The following is a 23,565-nucleotide window of genomic DNA, read 5'->3' on the forward strand; positions in this document are numbered from 1 at the left end:
TTTCCATCCCCACCCCTCTTTCTGTCCCCTTTGTATCCTCATCTCCAACTTCCTCCACATCCCAATCTCCGCCTCTGTCCCCTTCCCCATCCCTGTCCTGATCCTGATCCTCATCCCCATCCCATCTTCATCCCTCTGTCTCTCTCTGTCCACTTTCTATCCTCATCTCCAACCTCTTCCACATCTCCACCTCTGTTCCTGTCCCCATCTTCGACCCTCTGTCTCTGTGCCTTTTGTATCCCATCTCCGTCCCCATCCTGTCCCTTTTCCCGTCGCTCTCCTCCTCCCCATCCCCTCCGCCGTCCCTCCCCTCCCGCCCCGCCCCGGGTGCTGCCGCCGGCGGGGCGGGCCGTGGGGCGGGGGCGGCAGCTCGGGGCCGCCTTTGTGCGGGGCCGGGGCTCTGCCATCCCCACTCCCAGCCCCGCTTCGTTCCGCGTTGTCCCGCTCCGTCCCGTCCCGTCCCGTCCCGGCGCATCCCGCGGCTCCATGGCCGCCCCGCGCCCGGCGCACGGCTGCGGCAGCGGAGCGCTGCTGGGGCGCTTCGGGGTGCTGCTGCAGGCGCTGCTGGCCCTCTGCGCCTTCAGCACCCTCATGTGTGAGTACCGGGGGGCTCGGGGCACCCCTGCCCGCGGGGGGACCTCGCTGGGGTGGGCGCCCGTTCTCCCGAAAAGCGCCAAGTTTTGCGCTTGGGCTCGGGAGGAAGGGACGCGCTGGGGATGTCGCCGAGCCGGCGGCTGCGGCGCCAGATGCTCCTTCTCCAAAACTGCCTAATCTGATGGTAATGAAGCTCCCTGTAATCTGTTAACATCGGCTGCGCTTGTGCGAGCCATTGCTCACTCACTTAGAAAATTTTAATGAAGGGCAAAAGAAGCTGTCGGGGTAACCCCGCGAGGTGCCGGGGAGGAGCTGGTAAAAACGGGGCGGGTGTCAGGGTGATTTAACTGCGCTGTGATGCTGTCCTGTTGAATTCTCGCTTCAGCTGCGCGAAGTTTTAGGGCTTGAGCGGCTGGGGAAGGAGGTTAGAGAGATAACGTGTTTTTCTGGTTATTGGGAAGGGGTGGTAGTGGGAGAAATCAGTGGAGGAGTGAGAAAAATCACCCGGGGTGTGATTTCCTAGATCCAGAGAGAACGGCCTCAAGTTACGCTGTAGAAAGTTCAGTGGATATTTGGGAAAGCTGCTTCCCCGGAAGGGGAAGGCATTGGAGCAGGCTGCCCAGGGCAGTGGTGGAGCCTCCGTCCCGGGAGGGATTTAAACGACGTGTGGATAATAGTGGAGGACTTGGTCGTGCTGGGTTAATGATTGGACTTGACGGTATTAGAATTCTTTTCCAGCCTCAGTGATTCTGCCATCCTGTGAAAAGGTGCGGAACGCTGAGGCTGAAAGAGCCGTGAAAATTTGCTGTTTTTCTGTGCCGCAGCTGTGTTTTGCTCAGAGCAATGCGTGTGTTGCTGCTCTTCAGGGTTAAGTGGTTTAGCACAAGTCGAATCAACATGCCAGAACTCGATCTGTTTTCCTTGTTTAAAAGCCTGTGGTGACAGTGAACCGAAACTTTCAAGTTTTCTGGCTAAGTAGCTGCAGATTTTGAGGTTCTCTTGCCCCCTCTGCTTTTGGAAACCACTTTCAAAGGCTCCAGCGCTGCGGTTAACGCCAAGCTGCCAGAGAAAATTGCAACAAGTTCTTCCAGGGATAGCTGATACCTTCTTCCAGCTGGAGCAGCCCAGTTGCAGCATGCCACTGCTTGTGTTTCACCAAATATTTTCAGCAAGAATAGTGGTAATTTCTTTTTCTGTTCCTGTTCCCCCTAGTGATGTGTGCATGTTGGTTAATTTTCCCATAAACGCCATGGGGTGTCCCATAAAATCAAGGACTTCAGTAAATCATGTTGGAATACCTCTGTGGATGAGGCTGCATAACCTCTGCCAGAAAATCAGCAACTCTGGGCTTGACTGCTGGTGCAAGGGCTAATATTTCTGTGAACATTAACAACCTCTTGGTTAATGAAGAGAAACTGAAAGCTGATGCTGTGTGGTTTTGTTGTGAGTCAGCTGAGGAGGAACTGCTGCCTGGCACCCCAAGGGCAGATGCGTTTACAGCCCTGGGATCCCAAGCACAGCACCTCCCCTGCCTGTGGTGGTCCCTGATCCTCCCCAGCTGGTCCTTACCTGTGCCCCAGTCACACACTTCCAGCTGGAGGATTTTTGGATGTGCTGGAGGGGCTGTTTGTGTGCTGACTCCTAGCCCGTGGTGGTTGTGATGGGCTCACCAACTCTTTTGTGTTGGGCAGCAGCTTGCAGCTTTTGGGTTGTTTCTGTGGCACATCCAGCTGGCAGCCTTCTGGTGAAGGAGAGGGCTCCAGTGCCTGGGAGGTGTGGAAGCCTCTGGAGCTGAGACAAAAAACTTCCTGGGAACTTTGGTTGCATCTTCCTTGCATCCAGCCAGGCAGTCCCAGCTGGGTGACTGCATGGTGTAGAATTTAGGATGTTGCTGTTGTTGGAGTCTGCCCTTTGATACTTCTTTCCTCCACCACTTTCTTCTTTCCTTCAGTGTTTCTGTTGTTTTTATTACTGGGATTTCCTCTTTGCCAGGATGGTGCAGGTCATGGGTTAGTAAGTGGAAACAAGGTCCACAAGGGTGGTGAGGCCCTGGCACAGGGTGCCCAGAGAAGCTGTGGCTGCCCCTGGATCCCTGCAAGTGTCCAAGGCCAAGTTGGATGGGGCTTGGAGCAACCTGGGATAGTGGAAGGTGTCCCTGCCCATGGCAAGGGGTTTGGAACTCATGATCTTTAAGGTCTCTTCTGACCCAAAACTGTGTTACATAATTCCTGTCCAAACCCAAACCAATGCCTTTTCTACCTGTTCCTTCTACTTTAAAGTACCAGCTCAGCTGTAGGAACACCTGGATTTGGACAGATAAAATTTCCAAATTGTGCAGGTACTGTTCAGAGCTCTTGAAAGCATGCAGAGGAACTCAGACTAACAATAATGTGGCATTCTGCAAAGTTTTGCAGGTGTGTGTGCATGGATGTGCTCAGAGTATCCCTCCAGAATGTGGGTCCCAAGCATGGCCATTGCAGGGAGGATAAATTTGCTTTTATCAGAGCAATTAGTGTCATTGAATTTGTGTTTCTTGCGGCTGTGGAAAGATTCTCTCCTGCCAACCTGGTAGGAAAATCTAATGGAGGAGGAAATCAGTCTTGAATGATTGAGTGGGGTGCTTGGTCCCCATTGCTGTGGATTCTGTGAAATGTGTCCTTTGTGTGGTGAATGCAGGACCCAGAAGTAAATGATGCCCAGCCTTGGCAGGGAGTCAGGACAGCTGTTTATGGGGTTTTGTCATTCTGTCAACTCCCATGAGCAATCGTGGTAACAGCTCATTTTAGCCTACAAACACTCTCTTGCTTTTCCAGCAAGGTCTTTAGGGCTGTAATCAAGCCTAACCCCAGTATGACCAGAGCTTGTTCTGGTTGCAGCTTTGCCCCATTTGGGAGTCAAACAGCAAAGAGGTGTTGCCCTTTCCACCTGCCTGGGGTGGCCGTGGAGGCACTTTGGCTGTAAGGACAGCCCTAGAACTGAACACAAACACTGAAAGCAGAAGCCCAGCAGCTCTGTGTGTGTGTGTGGCAATCTGGATTGCTGTGCAAGAGCCTCCCCTGGGGAGGTCATGGCCCTGAGGAGTGGGGATAATTGTGCAATCCCATCTGAAGCAGTTTGCAGTGCTTTTCCTTGAGCATCACTCAGTTGAGTGGAGAAAACTCATTGCAAGTTATCTCAGCTGCAAGGGCTGGGTGTGCTTTTGGGGGCTGAGCCCCTGCAGTTGCCTTTTTTTTTTTTTGAGGAAGGGGTTCTAGACTAGCAAAAGTTGTCCAGGTTTGCACAGGGGACAACAAAACTCTTTGAAATGAGGGAAGATCTTTTGGACAAATTTTATCCATAGCCCTCTCCATGAATTAACTAGAGTGCAGAAGAAACAGATTTGGGGAGTTGAATATTTTTGTCTCCATTGTGAATGGAAAAAGTTTTCCCTGGAGCTGGTATACTCATTTTCTACTCTACCACAAACAGCATGGAGGAAACGCACAAACCTTTGTTTCCCTTCCAGCTTTTTCTGAAACTGTCTTGGCAGCCCCCTGAATGAGGTGTAGTAGCACTTGTGATGTTGGTATGAAAATAGATGTTGCTCTTGGAAAACACTCACACTGCCAGGCAAGGAGAGCTGGACTGCACTGAGCCCCCACAACACCGTGGGAAATCTGGTTTTGAGCTTTACTTTTGAAAATGTCTTGATCCTGCCTCATGTGACAGCAGTGTCCCCCTCTCCTCTTGCATGTCACTGCTGGACATGCTCTTCCAGCCCTGAGCTTAGCCTTAAGAAGGCACAGTTTGCAGTAGGGGCCCTGGTGCTGATCCCCAGGCAGGACTTGGTGCTGGAGGTGCTCTGTTAGCACCTGGGATGGTGATTTAGACACTGGTCCAAGTAGCTTGTCCTGAGGCAGAGCCACAGAATAGGAATTCACCAGGCTTCCTGTAAAAGAAATAAGTGTCTCTGTGGTGGAAAACAGTTGTTAAAGAACATCAGAAGTATCCCCTTGATCTGTGGCCTGTGTTTTCTTCATCCCTGTGGATTTTCCAGCTGAGCTTTCAAGGTTGATTTTCTCCTGGATGGTGAAATGGGAGAGAGCATCCTCACGTTGAGAAGTGTCTGAACTTTGAGAGGGACTCATGGAAGCTGTTGGACTCATGGAAGCTGTTGCACTCAGTTCCTGTCCATGGCTCAAACTTAACCCATATTTTGTGACTTTTTATTAGGCCCTGTAGTGATAGGAAAATGGGCATTGGTTTTAAACTGAAAGAGGATAGATTTAGACTAAGTACAAGAGGAATTTTTTTACAATGAGGGCGCTGAAACCCTGAAACAGGTTGCCCTGTGGAATGATGGATGTCCTATCCCTGGAAACATCCAGTGTCAGGCTGGATGGGTCTCTGACCAGCCTGGTCTAGTGGAAGGTGTTCCTGTCCATGGCAGGGGGTTGGAATGAGGTGACCATCAAAGGACCCTTCCAACCCAAACCATCCTGTGATTCTGCCCCACTGCTAAGTTCAGGGTGGTTGCTGTACACAGTTTGAAGTGCTGTTTTCTGTGCTTCAAAAGTATCCCAAATGCTTTCTGGTTTTTGACTTACACTGAAAATCCCTCATAAGGGTGGGTGGAAGTGGGAACCCATGTCAAGAAAAAGAAGAAATAAATGCTAGAGCACTTGATCTGTCCAGACTTCCATTCTGTTCTGAAATACATCTGCCCAAGACACAAAAACACTGCAGGCTTACCAAGACAGGCTCTGCTGCCTTGGCTTGCTGTCACCCAAGTGCATAACTGTGTGTGATTGTAATTGTTCACACAAAAGAACATGTAAATTCCTACTTCACCCCTGTAAATGCTTTTCCCCCTAGAGAAAAACAAAGCCACAGAGGTTAGCTGTGCCTGGCAGTGTGAAGCTTGGGTCCTTGCTGATTTACATGTAGGTTTGTGGGTTAAGCAGCAAGCTGCACATGGCAGGACTCTCAGCACGTCTCTCTTCTGCTTCAGTACATCTGAAAACTGCATGAGCCCGACAACATGTGCTGCACTTTGTGGGCTGGAAGGTCTGCGCAGCACTTGGTGTGCTTCATTAAGCTGCACACAGCTTTCCACAGAGCTTTAGAATTGCAGCTGTTGATTGCTCTGACCTCTCCTTGGCCGTCACCCCTCGAGCGGCCGAGCGGAGACTGGGAAGCTCCTGGTTCCTGAGAGAACAAAGGCATTGGGGAAGATGAGAAATGAGCTGGCAGAGTAGAGCTTCAGGAGGAGTTACCTGTGATCCACAGGCAGCTGAGCACCTTGCTGGGTTGGTTCTGCAATGTGTGGTGAGCAGTTGATGCTATGGGTGACTTAATGAGACAAGAAACTGTACAGGGAAGTTAGTCTAATTATGAGGTGGAGCATGCAAAGCTTTAAGGAGTCTCTTAAATTTACAGCTTGCTTTTTAAACAGCATTTGTAAGAAAACTGTATGGCAGAGAGACTTTAATGATAGAAGTTGGGTTTGGATAAAATGCTGTCTTTAATGCTAAAAGGGAGTAGAAAGTAGATGATGGTTAAGGTCCCTTCAAACCCAAACCATCTGTGATTCTATGATAACTGCTTGTGCATCACTTCATTCTTCAGGTGGTGTTCTCTTAGTGATCTTGGATTTTATGGCCTTACTTTTATCTTTCCTTGTCTAAACTCCATTTTCCAAGGGACTGGCTTGCAATGTAGTGATGCTTTGTATGGAGGGAGTCACAACTGCCTCCTCCAGGATGCTCTGAATTTGAGTTGGAGCCCAGCCTCAGTCCAGGTGTCCTGTAGGACCTACTGTGTCAGCAGATAATATGTTCTGTTCTCAACGTGCAAAGCACAACTGATGGTTGTTATCTCACAGCTTTGGTTGGTGACCACCTGGCACTTGGCTAGAACAAAAGCTTTAAAAATCTGTGTACAAATAAGACACAAAGGGTAGAGCTTAAGGCTGAGAACCATGCCAGGGTCCTCTGTGGCCTTCATTGGGGCAGCTGGAGTCTCCAGAAGGAGATGTTCCAGCTGAGGCTCCTGAACAACCTGGTCTGGTGGAAGGTGTCCCTGCCCATGTCAAGATGTCTTTAAAGACCCTTCCCATCAAACCATTCAGTGATTTCATGAACACCATCTCAATTTCTGTTCCTTCCTCTGCCAGCTTTGCTAGAGGTGCTTTCATTCCTAGCACTGGTACAAGGCTCTCTGGGAGGGAATGACAGAATACACCAAGTCCAGACCTGAGCATGGAAGTCAGCAGCAGTCTGTGCCATCAAACCACTGACAGCTCTTTTGAGGAGGAAAACCAGGACTTTTGCTGCTCCCTGAACTGATGGGGGATATAAATTTCACACTTTTCTGGCCAGCATGTTGGCTGCTCTCTGCAAACAGTGGCTGCTTCTTCCTCCCATTGTGTCTGGGGTCGAGCTGTCTGAGTGGCTGCACACTCAGGCTAAGAATAGTGCAGACCCCAGGGTTTTGGCTCTGTATCCTGAATGTTGGCTTCTTTCCTGCCTGGGGCTTGGAAAGAGCCTGGGAAAGGGCGTGTCCTGCAAAATAGGTTGAGATGTGTTATTGGAGACTGTACTGCTGAAAATAACACAGGGCTTGGGCAGGGGAAGAGCTTCTGTTTCCTCCCTGGTACAGTAGCTCCGAGTCTTTTTTGTCACGAGCAGAAATAAAGTCCTGACCCTCTTTCTAGTGGGATGTGGCTCTGGAGATGGGGTTTATGGCAGTAAGTTTAGTCCCCTCTTAAATGCAGATAGCAGTGTCACCAGTTTGGGGCATTTCAGACTTTATTTTTGATGGATCTTTCCCATTTTAAGTGTATTAATGCCTCTATAAGTGCTTCTCATATCAGGTTCATTTTTCAGTATCCATCCCCATGCCTGCTGCTGAGCTCAGAGGGGTCAGGCTTGAATCCCTGTAAATCAAATCCCAAAAGTTCTGTCTGTTGAGTCAACACCTCCCTCCCAAACCTCACTTCAGACTCCTGTGGTTGGTTGCAGTAAGATTTGTCAGGGAGGTGGTCTGGCTCTCAGCCAAGCATGTCTAACCATATCCTAGGGAGATAAGTTTCCCCCTATAATTTTGTATAAACCTGACTTGGTAGCCTGTTTTGCTGATCAGCAGCTGGTTGATGCTGCAGCTAATCCTGCTTAAATTAGGGGGTTTGTTTTATACCTGTGCTGGTGCACAAATCTGCAGCAGATGTGCCTGAATGCAGTGTGGGGTCAGTGGGGATGCAGGGAGGATGTTCCAGTGTGGGTGAGGAACAGCACAAGGGAGTAGGGCTGCTGTTGCTATTGCCCTTGTCTTAATCAATTATTAGAATCAGAGAATTTGTTTAAAAGCAGAAGTAGGCTGTGGGACATTGGCTGTGACAAGCTCTGGTAACTTCACAGCTCTTGTCTTTGTGTAGGGCATCAAAGCTGTCCCCTTTCTGATGCATCAAGAGAACACCATAAGGAATATTAACCTCTGTATTACCCTGGAAAAAGAGTGAGGACAGCTGTCACTGTGCTTTTATCTTTTAGCTTTCTGACTGTTTCCAGATCTATATTGACAGACTCCAGCAAATATTTTTTTTTCTTTTAACTTTTCACAGGTTCTCATTCAGATGTCAGCTTCCACCCAGCCTGGTGGCTCTGAGGGGATTTCAAGCATGTGTAATCTTTTTTGTCCTTGACTGAAGAGGAAGGGCTGGGAAGTATTTTGTTTCCTGCCCTACCCTCTCTCTGCTGTGGTCAGGGGATCTCTCAAATTGTCACCCATCTTCCTTCCCTTTTGGTTCAGCTTCACAGCTTTTTGTCTGCAGCAGTGGGGCCAAGCAGGGGCAGGGTGGGAGCTCTTGAGGGCAGAGCCTGCAGGAGGCAGGCACCATCCCAGTGGTGCTCTGCTGGTGTTCAGTGGGACAGACCTGGTCCCCTTCTTAAAAATCTCAGAGTCACAGAATGGTCGGGAGCTTAGAGATCATCCAGCTCCACCTCCTGCCATGGGCAGGGACACCTTCCACCATCCCAGGTTGCTCCAAGCCCTGTCCAACCTGGCCTGGGACACTTCCAGGGATCCAGGGCAGCCACAGCTTCTCTGGGCACCCTGTGCCAAGGTCTCCTCACCCTCACAGGGAAGAATTCCTTCCCAAGATGTGCAATAACATTGCTTCCTTGCACAAGGCAGCTTGCTTTGCACATGGACACGGCTGAGAAGGGAAGCAGCATTAAAATATTCAGTACTGTGGTTGGGAAGACAAATTCCTGATGCCTTCTGATATAGACCAGCTACATTCCAGTCTCATTTTCAGTCTATTTGAATGGGGGTTCTCTTCCATCTTGTGCAACTCTGTGTGCAGTAAACTACATTTTTAATTTGTTTCAGGTGTTTTTATGGAGTTTAATTTGGTTGTAGATGCTAGAACTCAAATATCACATTTTCTTTTCCTTGTTGCATGCATAACTTCCCTTAAAGTAAATATTAAGGATGGACTGATCTGTCTGAGCCAGGGTAGCAAACCCACCTACAGCTGGTGGAAAACTGAGTGGACTGCAGTGATTGGAAACACATTTTGAGAAGAACAGAGGAGATTTTAGCCTTTCTCCAGCTTGATCCAGCTGAGCCTGTGCCTGTGCATGCCATGGCTTGGCTCTCTGTAGCATTTGGAAGAGGGGATGGAAGCTTTGCAGTTGCTGCTGACTCTCCAGAGCCCTGCTGTGCTCACTGAGCACAAAGTGCTGCTTCATGGAGGGCTCCATCATCTCCTGGAGTCTTCAGAGATGTGGTGCTGCTCCTGTGGGTTTAACATCCCCCCCCAACCCCGGGTCACAGCTACCAAACAACTCTGCTCCCTGTCTAAGCTCTGGTAATCTTGGCTGGATTTCTGGTTTAATTTGGAGACAGCCTGCTGCAGCTCTGCACAGTAAATGCCCTATTAAGCAGTTAATTATTTCTCTATAATACTAGCTTTTATCTTTAATACAACAGTTTTACTGTCTCTGATAATTACACAGTCTCAGATAACTCTCTTAAATCTAATGAGGCATGACAAGCTGTGTTCAACAAGGCACCACACCATTAACTTCTTACCTCTTACTTGTCATCTTATCACACTGAATTACTGCGTTTCTAGCCTGAGTGGCTGGGGATACATAACATGTCACTTCTCATTAAGAAAATAATCAAAATCCACCCCTGGTGCTCCTGTGGTTGGGCTGGTGGTCAGCTGGCTGGCCTGGTGGCCTGAAGACCCCTCCAACAGCTTCTCTTTGCCCCCATGAGCTGAGGGTTGCTTTAAACACTTCTGGGCTCTTGGATGGTCCATGGCTCTGATGCTTGTGGGTAGGTGAAATGAAATTGGCTTTTGAAGGGCACCAGTGATGATAGATCTTGTCTGAGCTGATGGAAGTCATTGCTGCAGGAATATCTCATGGTGGGATTCAGCTGGATGAGGGAAACTGGTGGTTTTTTTCTGCACGGGGTAGGACCAGCTGCTGCAGCAGCAGCTGGTGTGACTTGACTGGAGTTTTGTTACTCATCACTGCAATAATGGGTCAGGGTGTAGCAGTGCTGGTTTCCTGTGGATTTGAGACTGGCATCAAATCCTGCATGTGCCTGACTAAATCCTGGGATTAGGGGAGATCACAGGGCTGGAGAAAGTCTGTAAGGCCCCTTCCAATCCAAACCTATCTTGTTCCACCCCCTGCCACGGCAGGGACACCTTCCACCATCCCAGGTTGCTCCAAGCCCTGTCCGGCCTGGCCTTGGACACTTCCAGGGATTCAGGGGCAGCCACAGCTTCTCTGGGCACCCTTTTCCAGTGCCTCCCCATCCTCGCAGTAAAGAATTTCTCCCCAATCTCCCACGTAAATATCTCTTCTTTTAGTTGTAAAAAGTTCCTCATTGTCCTTTCACCCTTGTCTTTTCATCTGTTGCCCTGTCACCTTGCCAGTAAAAGCAGCACAAAGCTGCACTTCTGAAATGTCAAGGCTCCTGTCAGGGAAGTCCCTGCATCCTTCCATGTTGGATCAGGAAGGCATTTCCCAGGGGAAGGAGCCCAGGCTGCCCTTTGGGAGCAGCCTGAGGGCTCAGATACAGCTGGAGAGAGCAGAGCACTTACCTGACCTTGTGTGCTTCAAGCAATGTAGAGTTCCTTCACTGCCACTGTAATTTCAGATTGCCTGGAAGGATTATTACGGCTGGCAGGTAGTGCTGACCCCTCCCTCAGCATTCCCTAGGTCCCATGGCAGGGGAATGCTGTTGCTGAGGGATGCCAGGAGCACACACCTCTCTCTGAGCACCTCTGCTGTCCATCCTGCTGACGCCTGGGCCTTGCCTCTGGTGGGTTTGCTCCAGGCCAGAGAACAGAGCCATGGAATCATTGTGGCTGGAAAAGCCATCCAGGACCATCAAGGCCAACCATTAACCCAGCACTGCCCAGCCCACCCCTAACCCTGAACACTGACTTCTGGGCACTTCCAGGGACAGTGATTCCATCACTGCCCTGGGCAGGTCCTTTGGCTTTGCTCAGCTTGAAACTTGCAGCTGCTGAGGCTCCTGCAGGATTTTTGGGCTGTTTTTGCAGTGCAGGTGGGTGCAGGCTGCACACATGGAGGGTTCATGTGGGTGATGGAACCTCTCTGGTTCTCTTTGCAGTAAAACGATTTAAGGAGCCAAAGGCAGAGCGGCGTCCCTGGAGGATATGGTGAGATTTTTTTCATTTGAGACTTGAAAAAACTGTGTTTATAATATTTTTTTCCTCTTACACTAACAATCTCCTAGGCCCCCTGTGTGTCCTGTATGACATTTAATTGTTAAATGAAATGTGCTGCTGCTTCCCAAGGAAATCTTCATAAAGATAAATAAATTTTATTATTAAATTTAAATAAATTTTATTTCTAGGTGTTCCCTAAAAATAAAATTCCCTGCAAAACTCCTTCAGAAAATCTTGGTTTTTCCTCCAGGTTTTATGATACCTCCAAGCAAGCCATAGGTGCCCTCTTCATCCACTTTGCCAATGTTTTTCTGTCTGATCTCACTGAGGAGGACCCTTGCTCTCTGTAAGTACACAAGGCCTTCATGCCCTACATCTGTCAGAGGGAGAATTGTGTTGGGAAGAGTCATGAACAGTGGAAATGGATCCATCTGAAGCACTGCATGGGGATAAACCCTACTGAGCTTGTTTTTGTGGTCTCTGTTGTCTTCTTTGCTGGTCCTGTTTGGGTGATTTCAAAACCAAACTTCAGACTAAATGTAGAAATGCCACCTTTACTTCAGACACTTTGCAGATAAAAATTTAGTCTCAGCATTAACCTCATCTCATTTTGAGAAACTCCTTTAGGCTTCAAAATGCTCCTTAAAACCTTCTGGCCCATCTCCTTTTTTATATTAAAGTTCTGCAGTTTGATATGTTTCTTTAAGCAGACTCAGGTTTGGCTGGGGCTGCACATAACCTCTCAAATGATGTATTGTTGTTTTTTTTAAACAGACAATGTTTTAAAATAAACCCTTTCATGCTTTTATGCTGTGCCCTTTGGGTGTGTTGTTTATTTTTGATGTGTGTTTTATGTTTCCCTGCACTGCCTGACTTGTCATCCTGAAGCAGGCAGCTTAAAACCCTCCAGCCCTGTCCCTGGGCTTTGAGGCTCCTACTCTGTGTCCTGCCCAGAATAAACCACCAGAGCTCCATGTTTGTATGGAAGGCTCTGATTTTCAGCAGCTGGAAACTGTAAAAAGCCAGTCTGAGTTTTTGGATGTAGAAAAAACTTAATGTTATGCTTTCAAAGTGGATATCAAAAGCAGATTGTTGTTTTCAGTTTCTTGGTTCAGAGACAGCATCGAGTTCTGGAAAAGGAAATGTTCACTGCTGTAGCCTTGTGCTTGGCATTTTCTTCCTCCTGTAGAAATCTGGCAGAAAATATTTCAATAATGGAAAACTGCATGAAAAAAACCACATTAATCTATGTGATTTTTTTTTCCTTTTGTTTTTGGAGTTCATTAAAATACCAAGCCCTGGATTAGAGCTTGGACCCTGCAATCCCCAGAAGGTCCCCGCAGGTCTCCTGCCTCTGGCACTCTGCCCAGTGACACTTCAACTTCCAGAGCTGCAAAACTCAAATCCATTGAGCCAAAATCTCCTGGCAGGGATGGGTTCAGCTCCTGGATCTGCAGTGGGACCTGAAACTGGAGCTTTTTGGGACCTCAGGCTTCTTGCTGCTGAGCCAGGGCCCATCACCTCTCCCAAAACCTGCCTCTCAGTCTGTGTCTGTTTTTGGAGCCTCTTGCAGCTGCTCAGAAAAATGGACTTTATGCCTCTTCTGCTGCCCAGTTTGTAGAGCAGCCATGGTGCCCAAAAAGCTGCCATTTTGTCACGTGAAATTCTGGGAACAGTTTGGTTTTGTTTCCTCTGAAACTTGAGATTTCATTTTTTCTTTATTAGAAAAAAAGGATACTGCAAATGGAAAGTTTCCCTTTTTTAGGGGGTGGGGGTGGTGTAACTTTTAAGAAGTATTTATTGCTATATGAATAAATGAGCAGTGCCAGAGAGTTGTTGGAGCCTATGCCTTCTCTCCTGAAGAAGCTTTTAAACTAAGAAATTGCTGGTAAGGCTTAGGAAAATGCAATAAAAGAGAAAGAAAGCAAGTTTGGATTGTTAAGCAGGCTTATTTAAAATCTTGGTGTTTTAAAATTCATTTCCATTATGAAATTAAAGATTTTAAGTAATACTTCAGAACACTGAAGCTGAAACCTGAATTTTCCTCTGCTCTTAGCTACCTTATTAATTTCATCCTGGATGCCACGCTGGGGATGCTGCTGATCTGGCTGGGTGTGAAAGTTGTCTCCTGGATCGTGCAGCACAAGAAATACACATACCTGGTCTTTGGGGAGTATGGTAGGTGTCACCTGCTCTGCCCAGAGGGGGTTGGTGTGCTCCCAGCTGGGAATGGGGGCAAAAAATGGCAGGAGCTCCAGTCTGGGGCTGAAAGGGGAGCAGCTGTTATCCCTTCTTCAAGGAGCTCCTGAGGGGGAATTAAATTCTAGAACCACTGGAGTGTAGCAGGTGAGGAAAAGCTGAACATTTCCTTGGATGTGGAATATCCCCCAGGACATTGGTATGGTAAATTAAGGTGTATAGGGTTCTTTTTGGGGGTTTTTCTGTGGGTTTTTACCTATCATCTTCATTCAGAATATGGAGTTTTTCTTGTATTTGCCTTGAGCTCTAGGGATTAGCCAGGGCACAGTGTGACCCCAAAAGTTGAGTTTTCAAGTGTGGCTTCTTTCTCTTTAAATTCCTGCCTTGAGATGGAGAAAACGTTTCCAAAAAGCTGCTCTCAACCAGCCCCACTAGGGGGTAGCAGCTCCCTTCCAAAAGAGCAGAGCCAGCTTGCTGGAGAAGCTGTGAGAAAGGGAAAAATTAATGCTTTGCTTATTTTACATTACATCTAATGTACAGATGGATTCAGTCCTGTTTCAGAAAATACATCTTATTCATAAAAATTGCAGTCTTGCCATTAAGATGTTAATAATGAAGTCTGTTCTGAGGTTAGTCTGATTTTTTTTTGTGTGGGTGTTTTTAGTAGCTGATCTGGCATCTGAGCTGGTGAAACTTGGGCCCAAGTGGGATCAGTTTGGAGACCCAGTGCCTTGTGAATTTGCTCAGCCTGTGCAGATGGGCCATGGCAGAGGGTGAAGGGCCTGGCTGGGTTTGTGAGGCAGCAGAAGCAGCTGCACACTGGGAATGAGATGATGTGGGCAGGACTGGCTCCCCTCAAACCTGAGAGTGCCTTTCAAGGCTCATCTCCAGAGCAGTTTCAGCATCCTGACAGCAGGCGTTTGGTGGGGGCAATACCTTTTGTATTTTCCCTTATAGCTCCTCCTTTATAATGGATCAGTCAGTCAGATGAGACAGCAGAAGAATGCAGATATTCTTAGTTCAGGAACTGGAGTTTTTCCCCTTTGGAGCAACAAGGACTGGAAGCCCAACCAGCTCAGGACACAGCTTCAGCTTCGTGCGCCACGTCTGCAGTTGAGCAGAAGCAAAAACCATGAAAAGTCTCTTGGCAGAGCAGGGATGAACTTCTGTAGCTGGCCCCTCATTAGGGCTGGCTTGGACCACAGAAACAGCTCACTCCTCTGAGAAAATCTTGCTTCCATTAGTGAAAAACAAGTTTGTGCTGTTGCTTGAATTCGGTTCTTGGATTGGGGGTTAAATATCTCATCCATCAAGTACAGTTTTTGGTGCAGGTCTCTGGCCAGAGTGACCCCAGTGGAAAATACAGGTGGGAGCCAAGTGACATGTCCAAGGCAATCCTGTGGCAGGGCTGGGGAAGGAAAACACTCCTGCCCTCATCTCTGGTGTTAAGTAACTTCCAAAACAGTTGGGAAGACGCTTGTAAACTTTGTACGGTTTGATGCAGGCTCCAGGAATATGATTCATTTTCTGGGCTAATTGCTCTACCAGACTTTTGCTCCTCAGGAGAATTGAGGGAAGCAACATAAATCCTGCAGAGGAGAAAGCCAGGGGAGCACCAAATGTTGCAAACAGCAATCAGTGCCATTGCTGCAGCCATCAGAACAGAAGGATTGTGGTTTTGTCCAGTAGAACCAGTACCCATCTTCCTGCATCAACTTGGAGGGGAAAAAAAAATATCTGTCACAGCTGTGTGCTTCCAGCAGCCCTGCAGCTGATGCAAAGCACTGCAGTTGTCCTTTGGTGTGGGCTGCAGCAGTTCCTCCTGCTCTCTGGTTGCTCCTCCTGCCTCCACAGCCCTGGCTGGCTCCCCCTGTGCAGCTGCATTAATGGGGAAGTAAAGGGGAGGGAAAGCACTTAAATCTATGCTGCTATTTTAAGCATCCAGCTGTCCAGAATTGTTTAGAAAAATCAATTATTTCCATATTTCCAAAAACCCAGGAACAGGCATTCTGAGATCAGCCTTTCTTGTGCCTGAGCTCATGGCCAAACATTGCTGCAGCCAGGAATGATCTGTTTTACAGCTAGTGGGGACTCAAAGGCTCCTGTTTGCTTATATTCCTCCATCTTTTGCCCAAAAGCTCTTGATTACTCTCTGAACTGCCTCTAAGCACAGGAAACTGCATTTTGGAAAGTGCTGTCTCTTCTCAGGATGCCTGGCTTCTAAGATCAAAGACTGGGGAAGTGTTTTCTTGGCACAGGTGGGCTTTGGGGAATGAGGGTTGCCTTACACCTACTCAGAGCTAGCAAACTCCTGCCCCTGGAGGTGTTAAAGGCCAGATTGGATGGGACCCTGAGAAACTCCCATAGCAGGGGCGTTGGAACTAGGTGATATTTTTAGTGTCCATTCCAACCCAAACCATTCTGTGATGATTCCGTGAAATTCCACAAACACGCCAGTGCTGTAGCAGGTCACAGAAACTGTCCCTGCAGGGAACCATCACAGGGAGGAGAACAAAGCTGAGCTAAAGCTTCAAAAGATGTGGGAGATGGATACCCAAGTTCTTGGAGGTGCTGTTGGGCTGGGACAGGCTGAGCAGGGGATGTGCTGGCTCCAGCCAGGGTGTGCAGATCAAGCCTGACTGAACTTTGTGCCTCATCTCCAGACTGGTCCAGCTCTCTTCTCCCTCCCCATGGCAATGAGCAGCTCCCTGGAGAACACCTTTCTATGGCTGCAGTGCCCTGACATTTTAACTGTGTTCAGTAATTCTCTAGGATTACTTCAGAAATACCCCAGTATTTGTTTTAAGTAAATGTGATGAATTTCCATTGAGAGAGAGATTTCCTGCAATGTGCAAGTAAATTTTTCTAGAGGAGCATTAAGAAATGAGGGGGAGGAAGAGAGTTCTCAGTGGAAAATGTCCCTCTGGATGCCCATCTGGATGTTGACTTGTAGCTGTGGTCACTGGCTGTCTAAGCCTGATGCTTTGTGCTCGTTCAGTGTCTGGAAATGGAAAGGCATCTTGCTTGGAGGCCTTCAAAGTCTGTTTAGTGGCCTGTTGAACTCTGCTGGTCAAATTTAGTTCTAAGAGAATCTGCTCTGTGCCAGCTGCTGAGTTTAACTGAGGACCTGTGTAGGCTGCTTTTGGCCCCGTGGTGATGCTGTACAAAATTTCCATAACAAATATTCCCACGTCCTGGAGCAGTCAAGGGAGCTGGCTGCTAATGCCTGAGGAAATACTGCTGGAAATAGCTCTAACCTGAGGGGCTGTCCTGTCCTCAGCCTGCTGGGCTTTTCCACCCCTAGGGCCAGGGGGGAAAAGTGAGGAGAGGGCTGAAGGTCCTGCTCAGGGACTGAGTGTGGAGTTGGGTCCCTTGCTCTGAGCAGGGGTGCAACCTCTGAATTTGGATGACAGCAACACTGTTCCCTGCAGTTTGAAGATCCACAGGGACCAAAGATGCAGAGCAGTGACACTGCACACTGGGGACAGATTCCAGCTGTGCACTCACTTTTGTCTGGTTCAGCAGTGTGACAGGTTGTCCAGGGGAACTGGGAATGCCCCATCCCTGGAAGGCTCGAGGCCAGGTTGGATGGGTTTTGAACAACCTGGTCTAGTGGGAGGTGTCCCTGCTCGTGGGGTCCCTTCCAACCCACACCATTCTATGATTCAGTCATTTTAGTTCAGGTGCAGAAAATGCCAGAGGGGGTCTGGGGTATCCACTGGACCCATCTGGCTGCTCTGATTCACCACATTCCCATCTGTAAAAACTTTGGTTTTGCCCTCCAATTGAGCCATTTTCACACAATTCAGAGTTTTCTGCCATTTCCTACCGTCTCTACTTGGCACTGGTAATTAGATCTTTTGGTTTTGGAGGTACCATTTGAATATCTCCTCAGAAGTTTTTATTGACTTTTTCTACCCCACCTTGTCACCCAGTACAACTTCCATTGCTTTCAAATACTTGCCTTTCCTCAAACCCCCTGAACCCTGCACTTTGGCTGTGATTGAGCTTTTTTCCTACCTGCTCTGTGCACACCAGTCCCCAGAAGGCTGTAAATAAAGCTGTCTGGCAGTAACATGTGGGCTGTGCTGACAGCTTGGTGCATTAGGCAGCCTGGATTAAAATTAATCCTGTTTTGTGGTAACAGCTCAAATACCTCAGGCTCTGCTGCTCTGGCTCTCAGCAGTTGGGCTCCCACACACCAGTGGAGGATGAGACACATTTGTGTGAGGTTGCCACGGCCTCCAGTGGTTCCTGGGCTGCTCTAAGAAAATTTTGGTGGTGGTGGGGAGCACTAGGAATGCTGCTGGAGGAGAACAGTCATAATTCACTGGGTGCATCCTTTGGGGTGAAGGAGAATATTAATTTCTACGAGGATGGGAGATGGTTGCAGGAAGGTTTTAGCAGAGGCTGTTCTCTAAGCTGGAGGGAGAGGTTTGTGGTAGACTCCATGTGTAGAGCTGAGATGTCCTGGGTTACCTCCCAGCTAGAACCAGGGACAAGAAACTGGAAGGGTTCAGAGGGAATATTATACATTTAATCACGCAGCAGGTGTGATGTGGAGGGTGCAGAGGTCATTCAGACCAGTTCCCCACCCTGCTGTGTTCAGAGTTTTCCTTTCCTTGTAGGAAAGAGGAGGACATCTATTTTATTCTAGTTTTTTTTAGCCTGCAGGTAGCAGATTAGATTTTTGCTGGCTGGCAGCAAGGTGTGGCTGAAAGTCTTGTGGGCTCTCCTCAAGATTTATGTATAGAAACATTTCCTGTAAGAAGAATCTTTTCCCACCCACAGAGTAGAGCAGCTCTTGATCCACCAAAGACGTCAGGCTGAGTCTGAGGATGCCTCTGACCAGCTTTCTGTAGGAAAGCAGCACTTACATGAGCTCAGCTCCAGTCTTCCAGCCTTTCCCTACTGTGGAAGGAGATGGGGCAAATCTGTCACATGGGCTGGTCTAGGGACCACAGCAAAAGCTTCCCTGATGAGGTTCCAGGAAATGTTGACTTGGAGGTTCCTGGTGTTGGTCAGAGTCAGGTGAATCAGTGGTGGATGGACACTGGGGTGGATCAGTGGTCCTTGGATGACTCCACACCTGCTGAGGTGAGAAGCAGACAGCTGCATTCCTTGGTGAAGTGGAAATGAGCTGCTGTCTCTTAAGTCACCTTTGCAGCCCTTAAGGCCGTGCTGCTGTTTTGTTTTCACCTTTGTCTTGAATCATTTTGGTACAGAGCAGCCTCCTGTCCTTGGGAGGTCTGGATGCAGTAAAAAATAACAGTAAATAAATAATAACAGTAAATAAATCTTCCTGCTGGACATGGAAGTGTTGAATACCCAGGCAAGTCCATGCCTAGGGTGGGTTTAGAAGCAGTTTGTCTTTCCTAGGGTCTGTGTGTGGTTGCCACAGGCTCCAGTGGTTCTTGGGCTGTTCCAAGGAAGCTTTGCTGGTGGTGTGGAGCATTAGGAAAGCTGCTGGAGGAGAGCAGTCAAAATTCAGTGGGTGCATCCTTTGGGGTGAAGGAGAAGATTAATTTCTCCTTTCTCTTCTTTGGCCTGGTGAGCCAAAACCTTCCTGGAGCTGTGCAGTGCACAGAATGCAGAGCAAAGAGCCATGGTTGTGGTGGGGAATGACAGTGACCTGTCCCTGCAAGGGGGCAGGCATTTGGGAGAGATCTCAGACCTGCTGCTGCTTTTTGGGCAAGCTGAGATGACAGAGGGAAGTGCTGTCACAAAGAGCCAATTCACAAAAGGTGCTGTGGCTTTAGTCCTGTCCCTCCACGGGGGACAGAGCACAGCTGACAACACAGAGCACAAGGGAAAGAGTTCAAATGCAGGAAGGATACAACGGCTGTGTTTGTTTTCCTGGTTTGTTTACTCAGAGCTCTGATGGGTGTGATAATGTGGGGGTTTCTGGGAGAATTGGTTTGTTTGGGGGTACGGGGCAAAAAGCTTCACTAGACCCAACGTGTGTGCCAAAGGCAGTCAGGCATCCAAATCTATTGGGAGAGGCTTTTAGGAGGATCAAAGGCTCTCTGACACCAGCCTGTGGCTCTAACACTGCTCCCATCTCCTCACAGACCACCCATTAAGCTGTTGCCTGCCAAGGAGCAGAGATTCCTCTCTCCAGAATCTCCACAGGCTCTGCTGGGTGTGCATCCACATAACCTTCCTGGCTCCCTCTTCCTGCCTTCCCTCCATGCAGTTCCTGCTGGTTTGGCTCTCTCTGCTTGCTCTCCTCATCCCTGCACCCTCAGCTTCCCTTCTTCCCTCTCTTCTTTGCTTCCTTCTCAGTCGTGGCTTCAGCAATTAAGAAATTTGGGATCCTACCTTGGACACTACTAGGATGCCTCTGCCTTTTAGCTGTAGCTTTGCAACGAGGCAGGTGTTTTGGTATGTTGCTAACAAATGACAGAATAAGGACAAATGTACCTGAAAACCCTTTTTGCACTTGCTGGGAAGCTGACCCCCACAGAGCTGGGGCTTGGTTGGACACCAGCTCTTAGCAAATCCCAGCATGTGCTGCTGGTTTTTGTGGCCAGAGGATTTTATTGGTGTGGATAAATGTGCCTTTGCAGACTGCTGGTGTTGTCTCCCCCTGCCACACCTCGACAGAATTGTGCTGAAAAGTGGGGAAAAGTGGACAAAAGTGAAGCAAGGCTCCCAGCCTGCTGCCATCTGACCACATCAAGTGTTGGCATCTGTCAGTGCCAACTGCACAGACTCCTTTGCATGGATGGAATCCCAAATTCCGGGCAGATTATGCTGGGAACAAGTGTTGCCAGGGGTTATCTTTGTCTTTAAGTGGTAAGAGGAAATGCTGCAGCTTTCCTGAGCCAGATAGGGTAGCTCAGTTTTGCAGAGCTGAGATATTCTGGTGAGCCAGGGGAGGTGATAACCAGCTGGCAGGGTGCTCACAGAGGGCTGAAGCAAGCCCGTGTAATAGATACAGAACCTTTATTGTTGTTAACAATACAAATATGCTTTTCCTTATTTCTTGGTGAGTGCCCCGTTGGAAACATTCATATTTAATTAGCATTGATTCTTTTTGAGTGAATTGCTTTAAAACCTGGGGTGATGGAGCCCCTGTCCCTTGCTCAGACAGTATCACATAACCAGCCCTTCACTTCATCAGCACAATGAAATAATTCTGTTCAGGCCTGACAAATTACACTGCTTGGAATGAAAACGGTTACTTGAAATTTTCAAACTGTTTCTGGTAAATGTGTGGGTAAAGCTTGGCAGGGAGCACAGTGCAGATTATATTTTTAATGATTTATTTGCATTTATTTTATAGAAGAGTGAGCAGGTAGTGACTGGTCCTTGTAGAGAAGAGGGTCAGTATCAAGCATGAGGCAACTTTTCTGCAAGGCTGTCTCCTCCTGTGCTGTGTCCCAGATTTAATATTCTGTTTTTCCAGGTGACCCTCCACAAGCTGCTGCCTGGATTGGCCAGTGTATCCTCTACTTGCTGATAATGGTTTTTGAGAAGACTGTGATTAGCCTTGTCCTGCTTATCCCTGGTTGGACGAAGGTAAGCAGTATTTTTCTAGCTGTAGCTGTTGTGGTTTCTTTTTGCTTTGCCTGATTCATGGTTCCCATTATTGAAGGCCTTTAATCTTCACACTTATTGACATCACTCTGTAATCATTAGCTATTACTTAAATTTTGGGAAACATGACTTTCATAATGGTTTGGCTTCTGGTGCATTCTCTTGCTAGTCAAAAGCTAATGGAATAAGATGATGGTTTAATTTTCTTCCCCATTCTTGGAAGGCTAAAATGGGCTGGGCTGGCAGCTGAGCTCCTTCAGTTCTGCCAGAGGATTTCTGTGTTATTCTGTCAAGTCAGTCTGTGGTGGTGTTTTGTGATCCTGTGCTTAAACTGGGGGATTAGAGATTAATTTGGAAAGTGCTGTATGAGTAGTGTGTTGTCTTTTCCTGCTCAGCTGCTTCTGTATGCCAGCAATGTTAATTGTGTTGATCAGAACTTTATCTTTAAAAAAATAAAAATAATAACCTGTGGGGCTTTTAGCCGCTTACCTGTTGGCAGGTAGGTGTGATGGGTGTAAAAACCTAATTCTGAGAGTCAGGATAATTCCAGCTTGGAGTCCTCTTTGAGCAGGCTCTGAGGTACCAGGCACTGTGTGTAACTGAGGAGTTATCTCCAGCTGTTCTGGGAGCACTCACCTTTTCAAGGGTTGTCCTTCAAACCCAGCAGCCCACCGTGCTCCCACTTGGATGTGAACTTCTCCAGCAGCACAAATCCAGATCCAGAGAAGCTTCTGGATTCCTCTCCATTATTACTGTTTGTGGCTGGTGTCCTTGTTCTGCAGAGGAGCTCCAGGGAGCCAAGGGAAGGCCCACCAGTTGTTGTCCTGGATAGTTGCACTGAAGGACTTGTTTCTGCACAAAATCATGTGTTTGGCAGCTGGGCTAAGGGAATATCCTGTGTAATCTTTTAAGGGCTGGGTTGAAACACAGGCTGCAGAGCTCTGGCTGCTCATGTAAGAAGACAATTTTCATCAAAGATCTTGCAACAGAGCTGTTCAAATAATGCTAAAGTGTTCTAAATAACGTTAAGTGTTCTAAATATTTTCTCCTCTGCAGCTTCAGCAGATCCTCTTGGGTTACATCCCAAACCCTCAGCTGGAGCTCGTCCTGGTGATGTTTGTTGTGCCTTTCATAGTCAATGTGAGTGGTGCCTCTGCAAGTGCTGGGTGGGCTGGTTTGGAGATTACAGTGCACCCTCATGGGAGTGCACAGGGACTGGCTGGGGGCAGCCTTGAAGTGCCTGGGACAGGGTGGAGGGGTGTGTAAAGAAATCTGTCAGTCACAAATCTGTCAGTGCCACAGTCTCTGTTCCCAATTCCCTTCCCTTTCTCTGGGCTGCTGTGGGGCTGACTCTTCCCCTCTTGGAATAAAGCTGGGTCTCCTTAGGTGAGAGCTCATCTCAGCAGCATGGGGATGCCCAAAACCCTTTAATGTCCTATAGGATGGCTTGTGACCTTGCAATCCAGTCATTTGGCTGGATGTCAGATTGTATTACAGCAAGACAAGGTGCTGAGGGTTACCCAGAACTGTTCTTCTCAAAACTAGTTGGACAAAACCTCTTGAAAGCTCAGCTCTTTCCTAGTTCCCCTGATTCTGGGTAATCCTTGAGCTGCTGCTCAGTTCCTGCTGAGGTGGGTGGTGGGAACAAGGTTTTAACACTCAGATGCTCCCTGGACAAGCAGGGAGTTGAACTCCCAGCTCATCTCATGCACATTTCAATGGATACAGCACTGGCAAAGTTGGATTGATCTGCCTCTCTCCACCATCCCAGGCTGGAAAGCAAATCCCACATTGGAAAGCAGATTCTGGTCCTCAAAGAACTGACCAGGGTCTGGTTCAGGCAGATGAGCTTTGGATGGAGCTTGGTTCAGTGGTTATGTTCTGGTGGAAACTCAGCCTATTGTGGTCTTTATTTAATCTGGAAACAAAAGGACTTGTGTAAGAAGGGACTGAAGGAATTGGACTCATCCGGTCTCCATGGGCACAATTGATGCAGGGCTGATTTAGATACAAGGCTGATCAAGTCTGGATGTCTGGAGAAGCCAAGAGGAGAAGAAATGTCTGTGACTGAATGATTCTGCATTTTGGTCTCTGCAATCTGTTGATGTAATTTCTTTCTTCCCAAGGCCATTATGTTCTGGGTTGTGGACAGCTTGATCATGAGGAAATACAAGCAGAAGGATGCCCTAGACATCAATGGATCCACAGAAACTCCTCGGGCCAGGAGGACTGAGGAATCTCAGGTAAGACCAGGGATGCAAACTTGTGCTTCAGACCAAAATGCAAATTTGTGGGATGGTCTGTGTGTTTTACCACAGCCCTGTAACAGAACATCACACTGCCTGGACCTGGGGTGGTGCTTCCTGGATGTGGGTGATCGCCCTGCCAAGTCAAACTCACTCTAACCATGAGCAGTGTGACAGCCCAGGAAGTGTTGCTGAAATACTGCCCTGGATGATGACAGTGTCTTGGGGGGATGAGCTGGCTTCTGCACAGATCTGTGCGTGCAGGCTAAAACTGTCCCTCTGAGC

The 23,565-nt window shown here is 48.2% G+C and overlaps 1 protein-coding gene across 1 annotated transcript in view; it reads left to right on the forward strand.

The window, feature by feature from the left end:
• The first annotated feature begins 382 nt into the window (after positions 1–382).
• LOC120512525 (store-operated calcium entry regulator STIMATE-like) overlaps positions 383–23,565 on the forward strand; it is a 29,630-nt gene continuing 6,447 nt past the window's right edge. Inside the window, exons 1-7 of the mRNA XM_039730919.1 lie at positions 383–595; positions 11,236–11,284; positions 11,544–11,639; positions 13,350–13,471; positions 20,904–21,016; positions 22,091–22,174; positions 23,161–23,277. Of these exons, the coding sequence (XP_039586853.1) occupies positions 487–595; positions 11,236–11,284; positions 11,544–11,639; positions 13,350–13,471; positions 20,904–21,016; positions 22,091–22,174; positions 23,161–23,277 (690 nt within the window). The 5' untranslated portion in view covers positions 383–486. The remainder of the gene's footprint in view (positions 596–11,235; positions 11,285–11,543; positions 11,640–13,349; positions 13,472–20,903; positions 21,017–22,090; positions 22,175–23,160; positions 23,278–23,565) is intronic.

Source organism: Passer montanus, unplaced genomic scaffold, assembly GCF_014805655.1.
Source record: "Passer montanus isolate IOZ18808 unplaced genomic scaffold, ASM1480565v1 scaffold74, whole genome shotgun sequence".
Taxonomy (NCBI): Eukaryota; Metazoa; Chordata; class Aves; order Passeriformes; family Passeridae; genus Passer; species Passer montanus.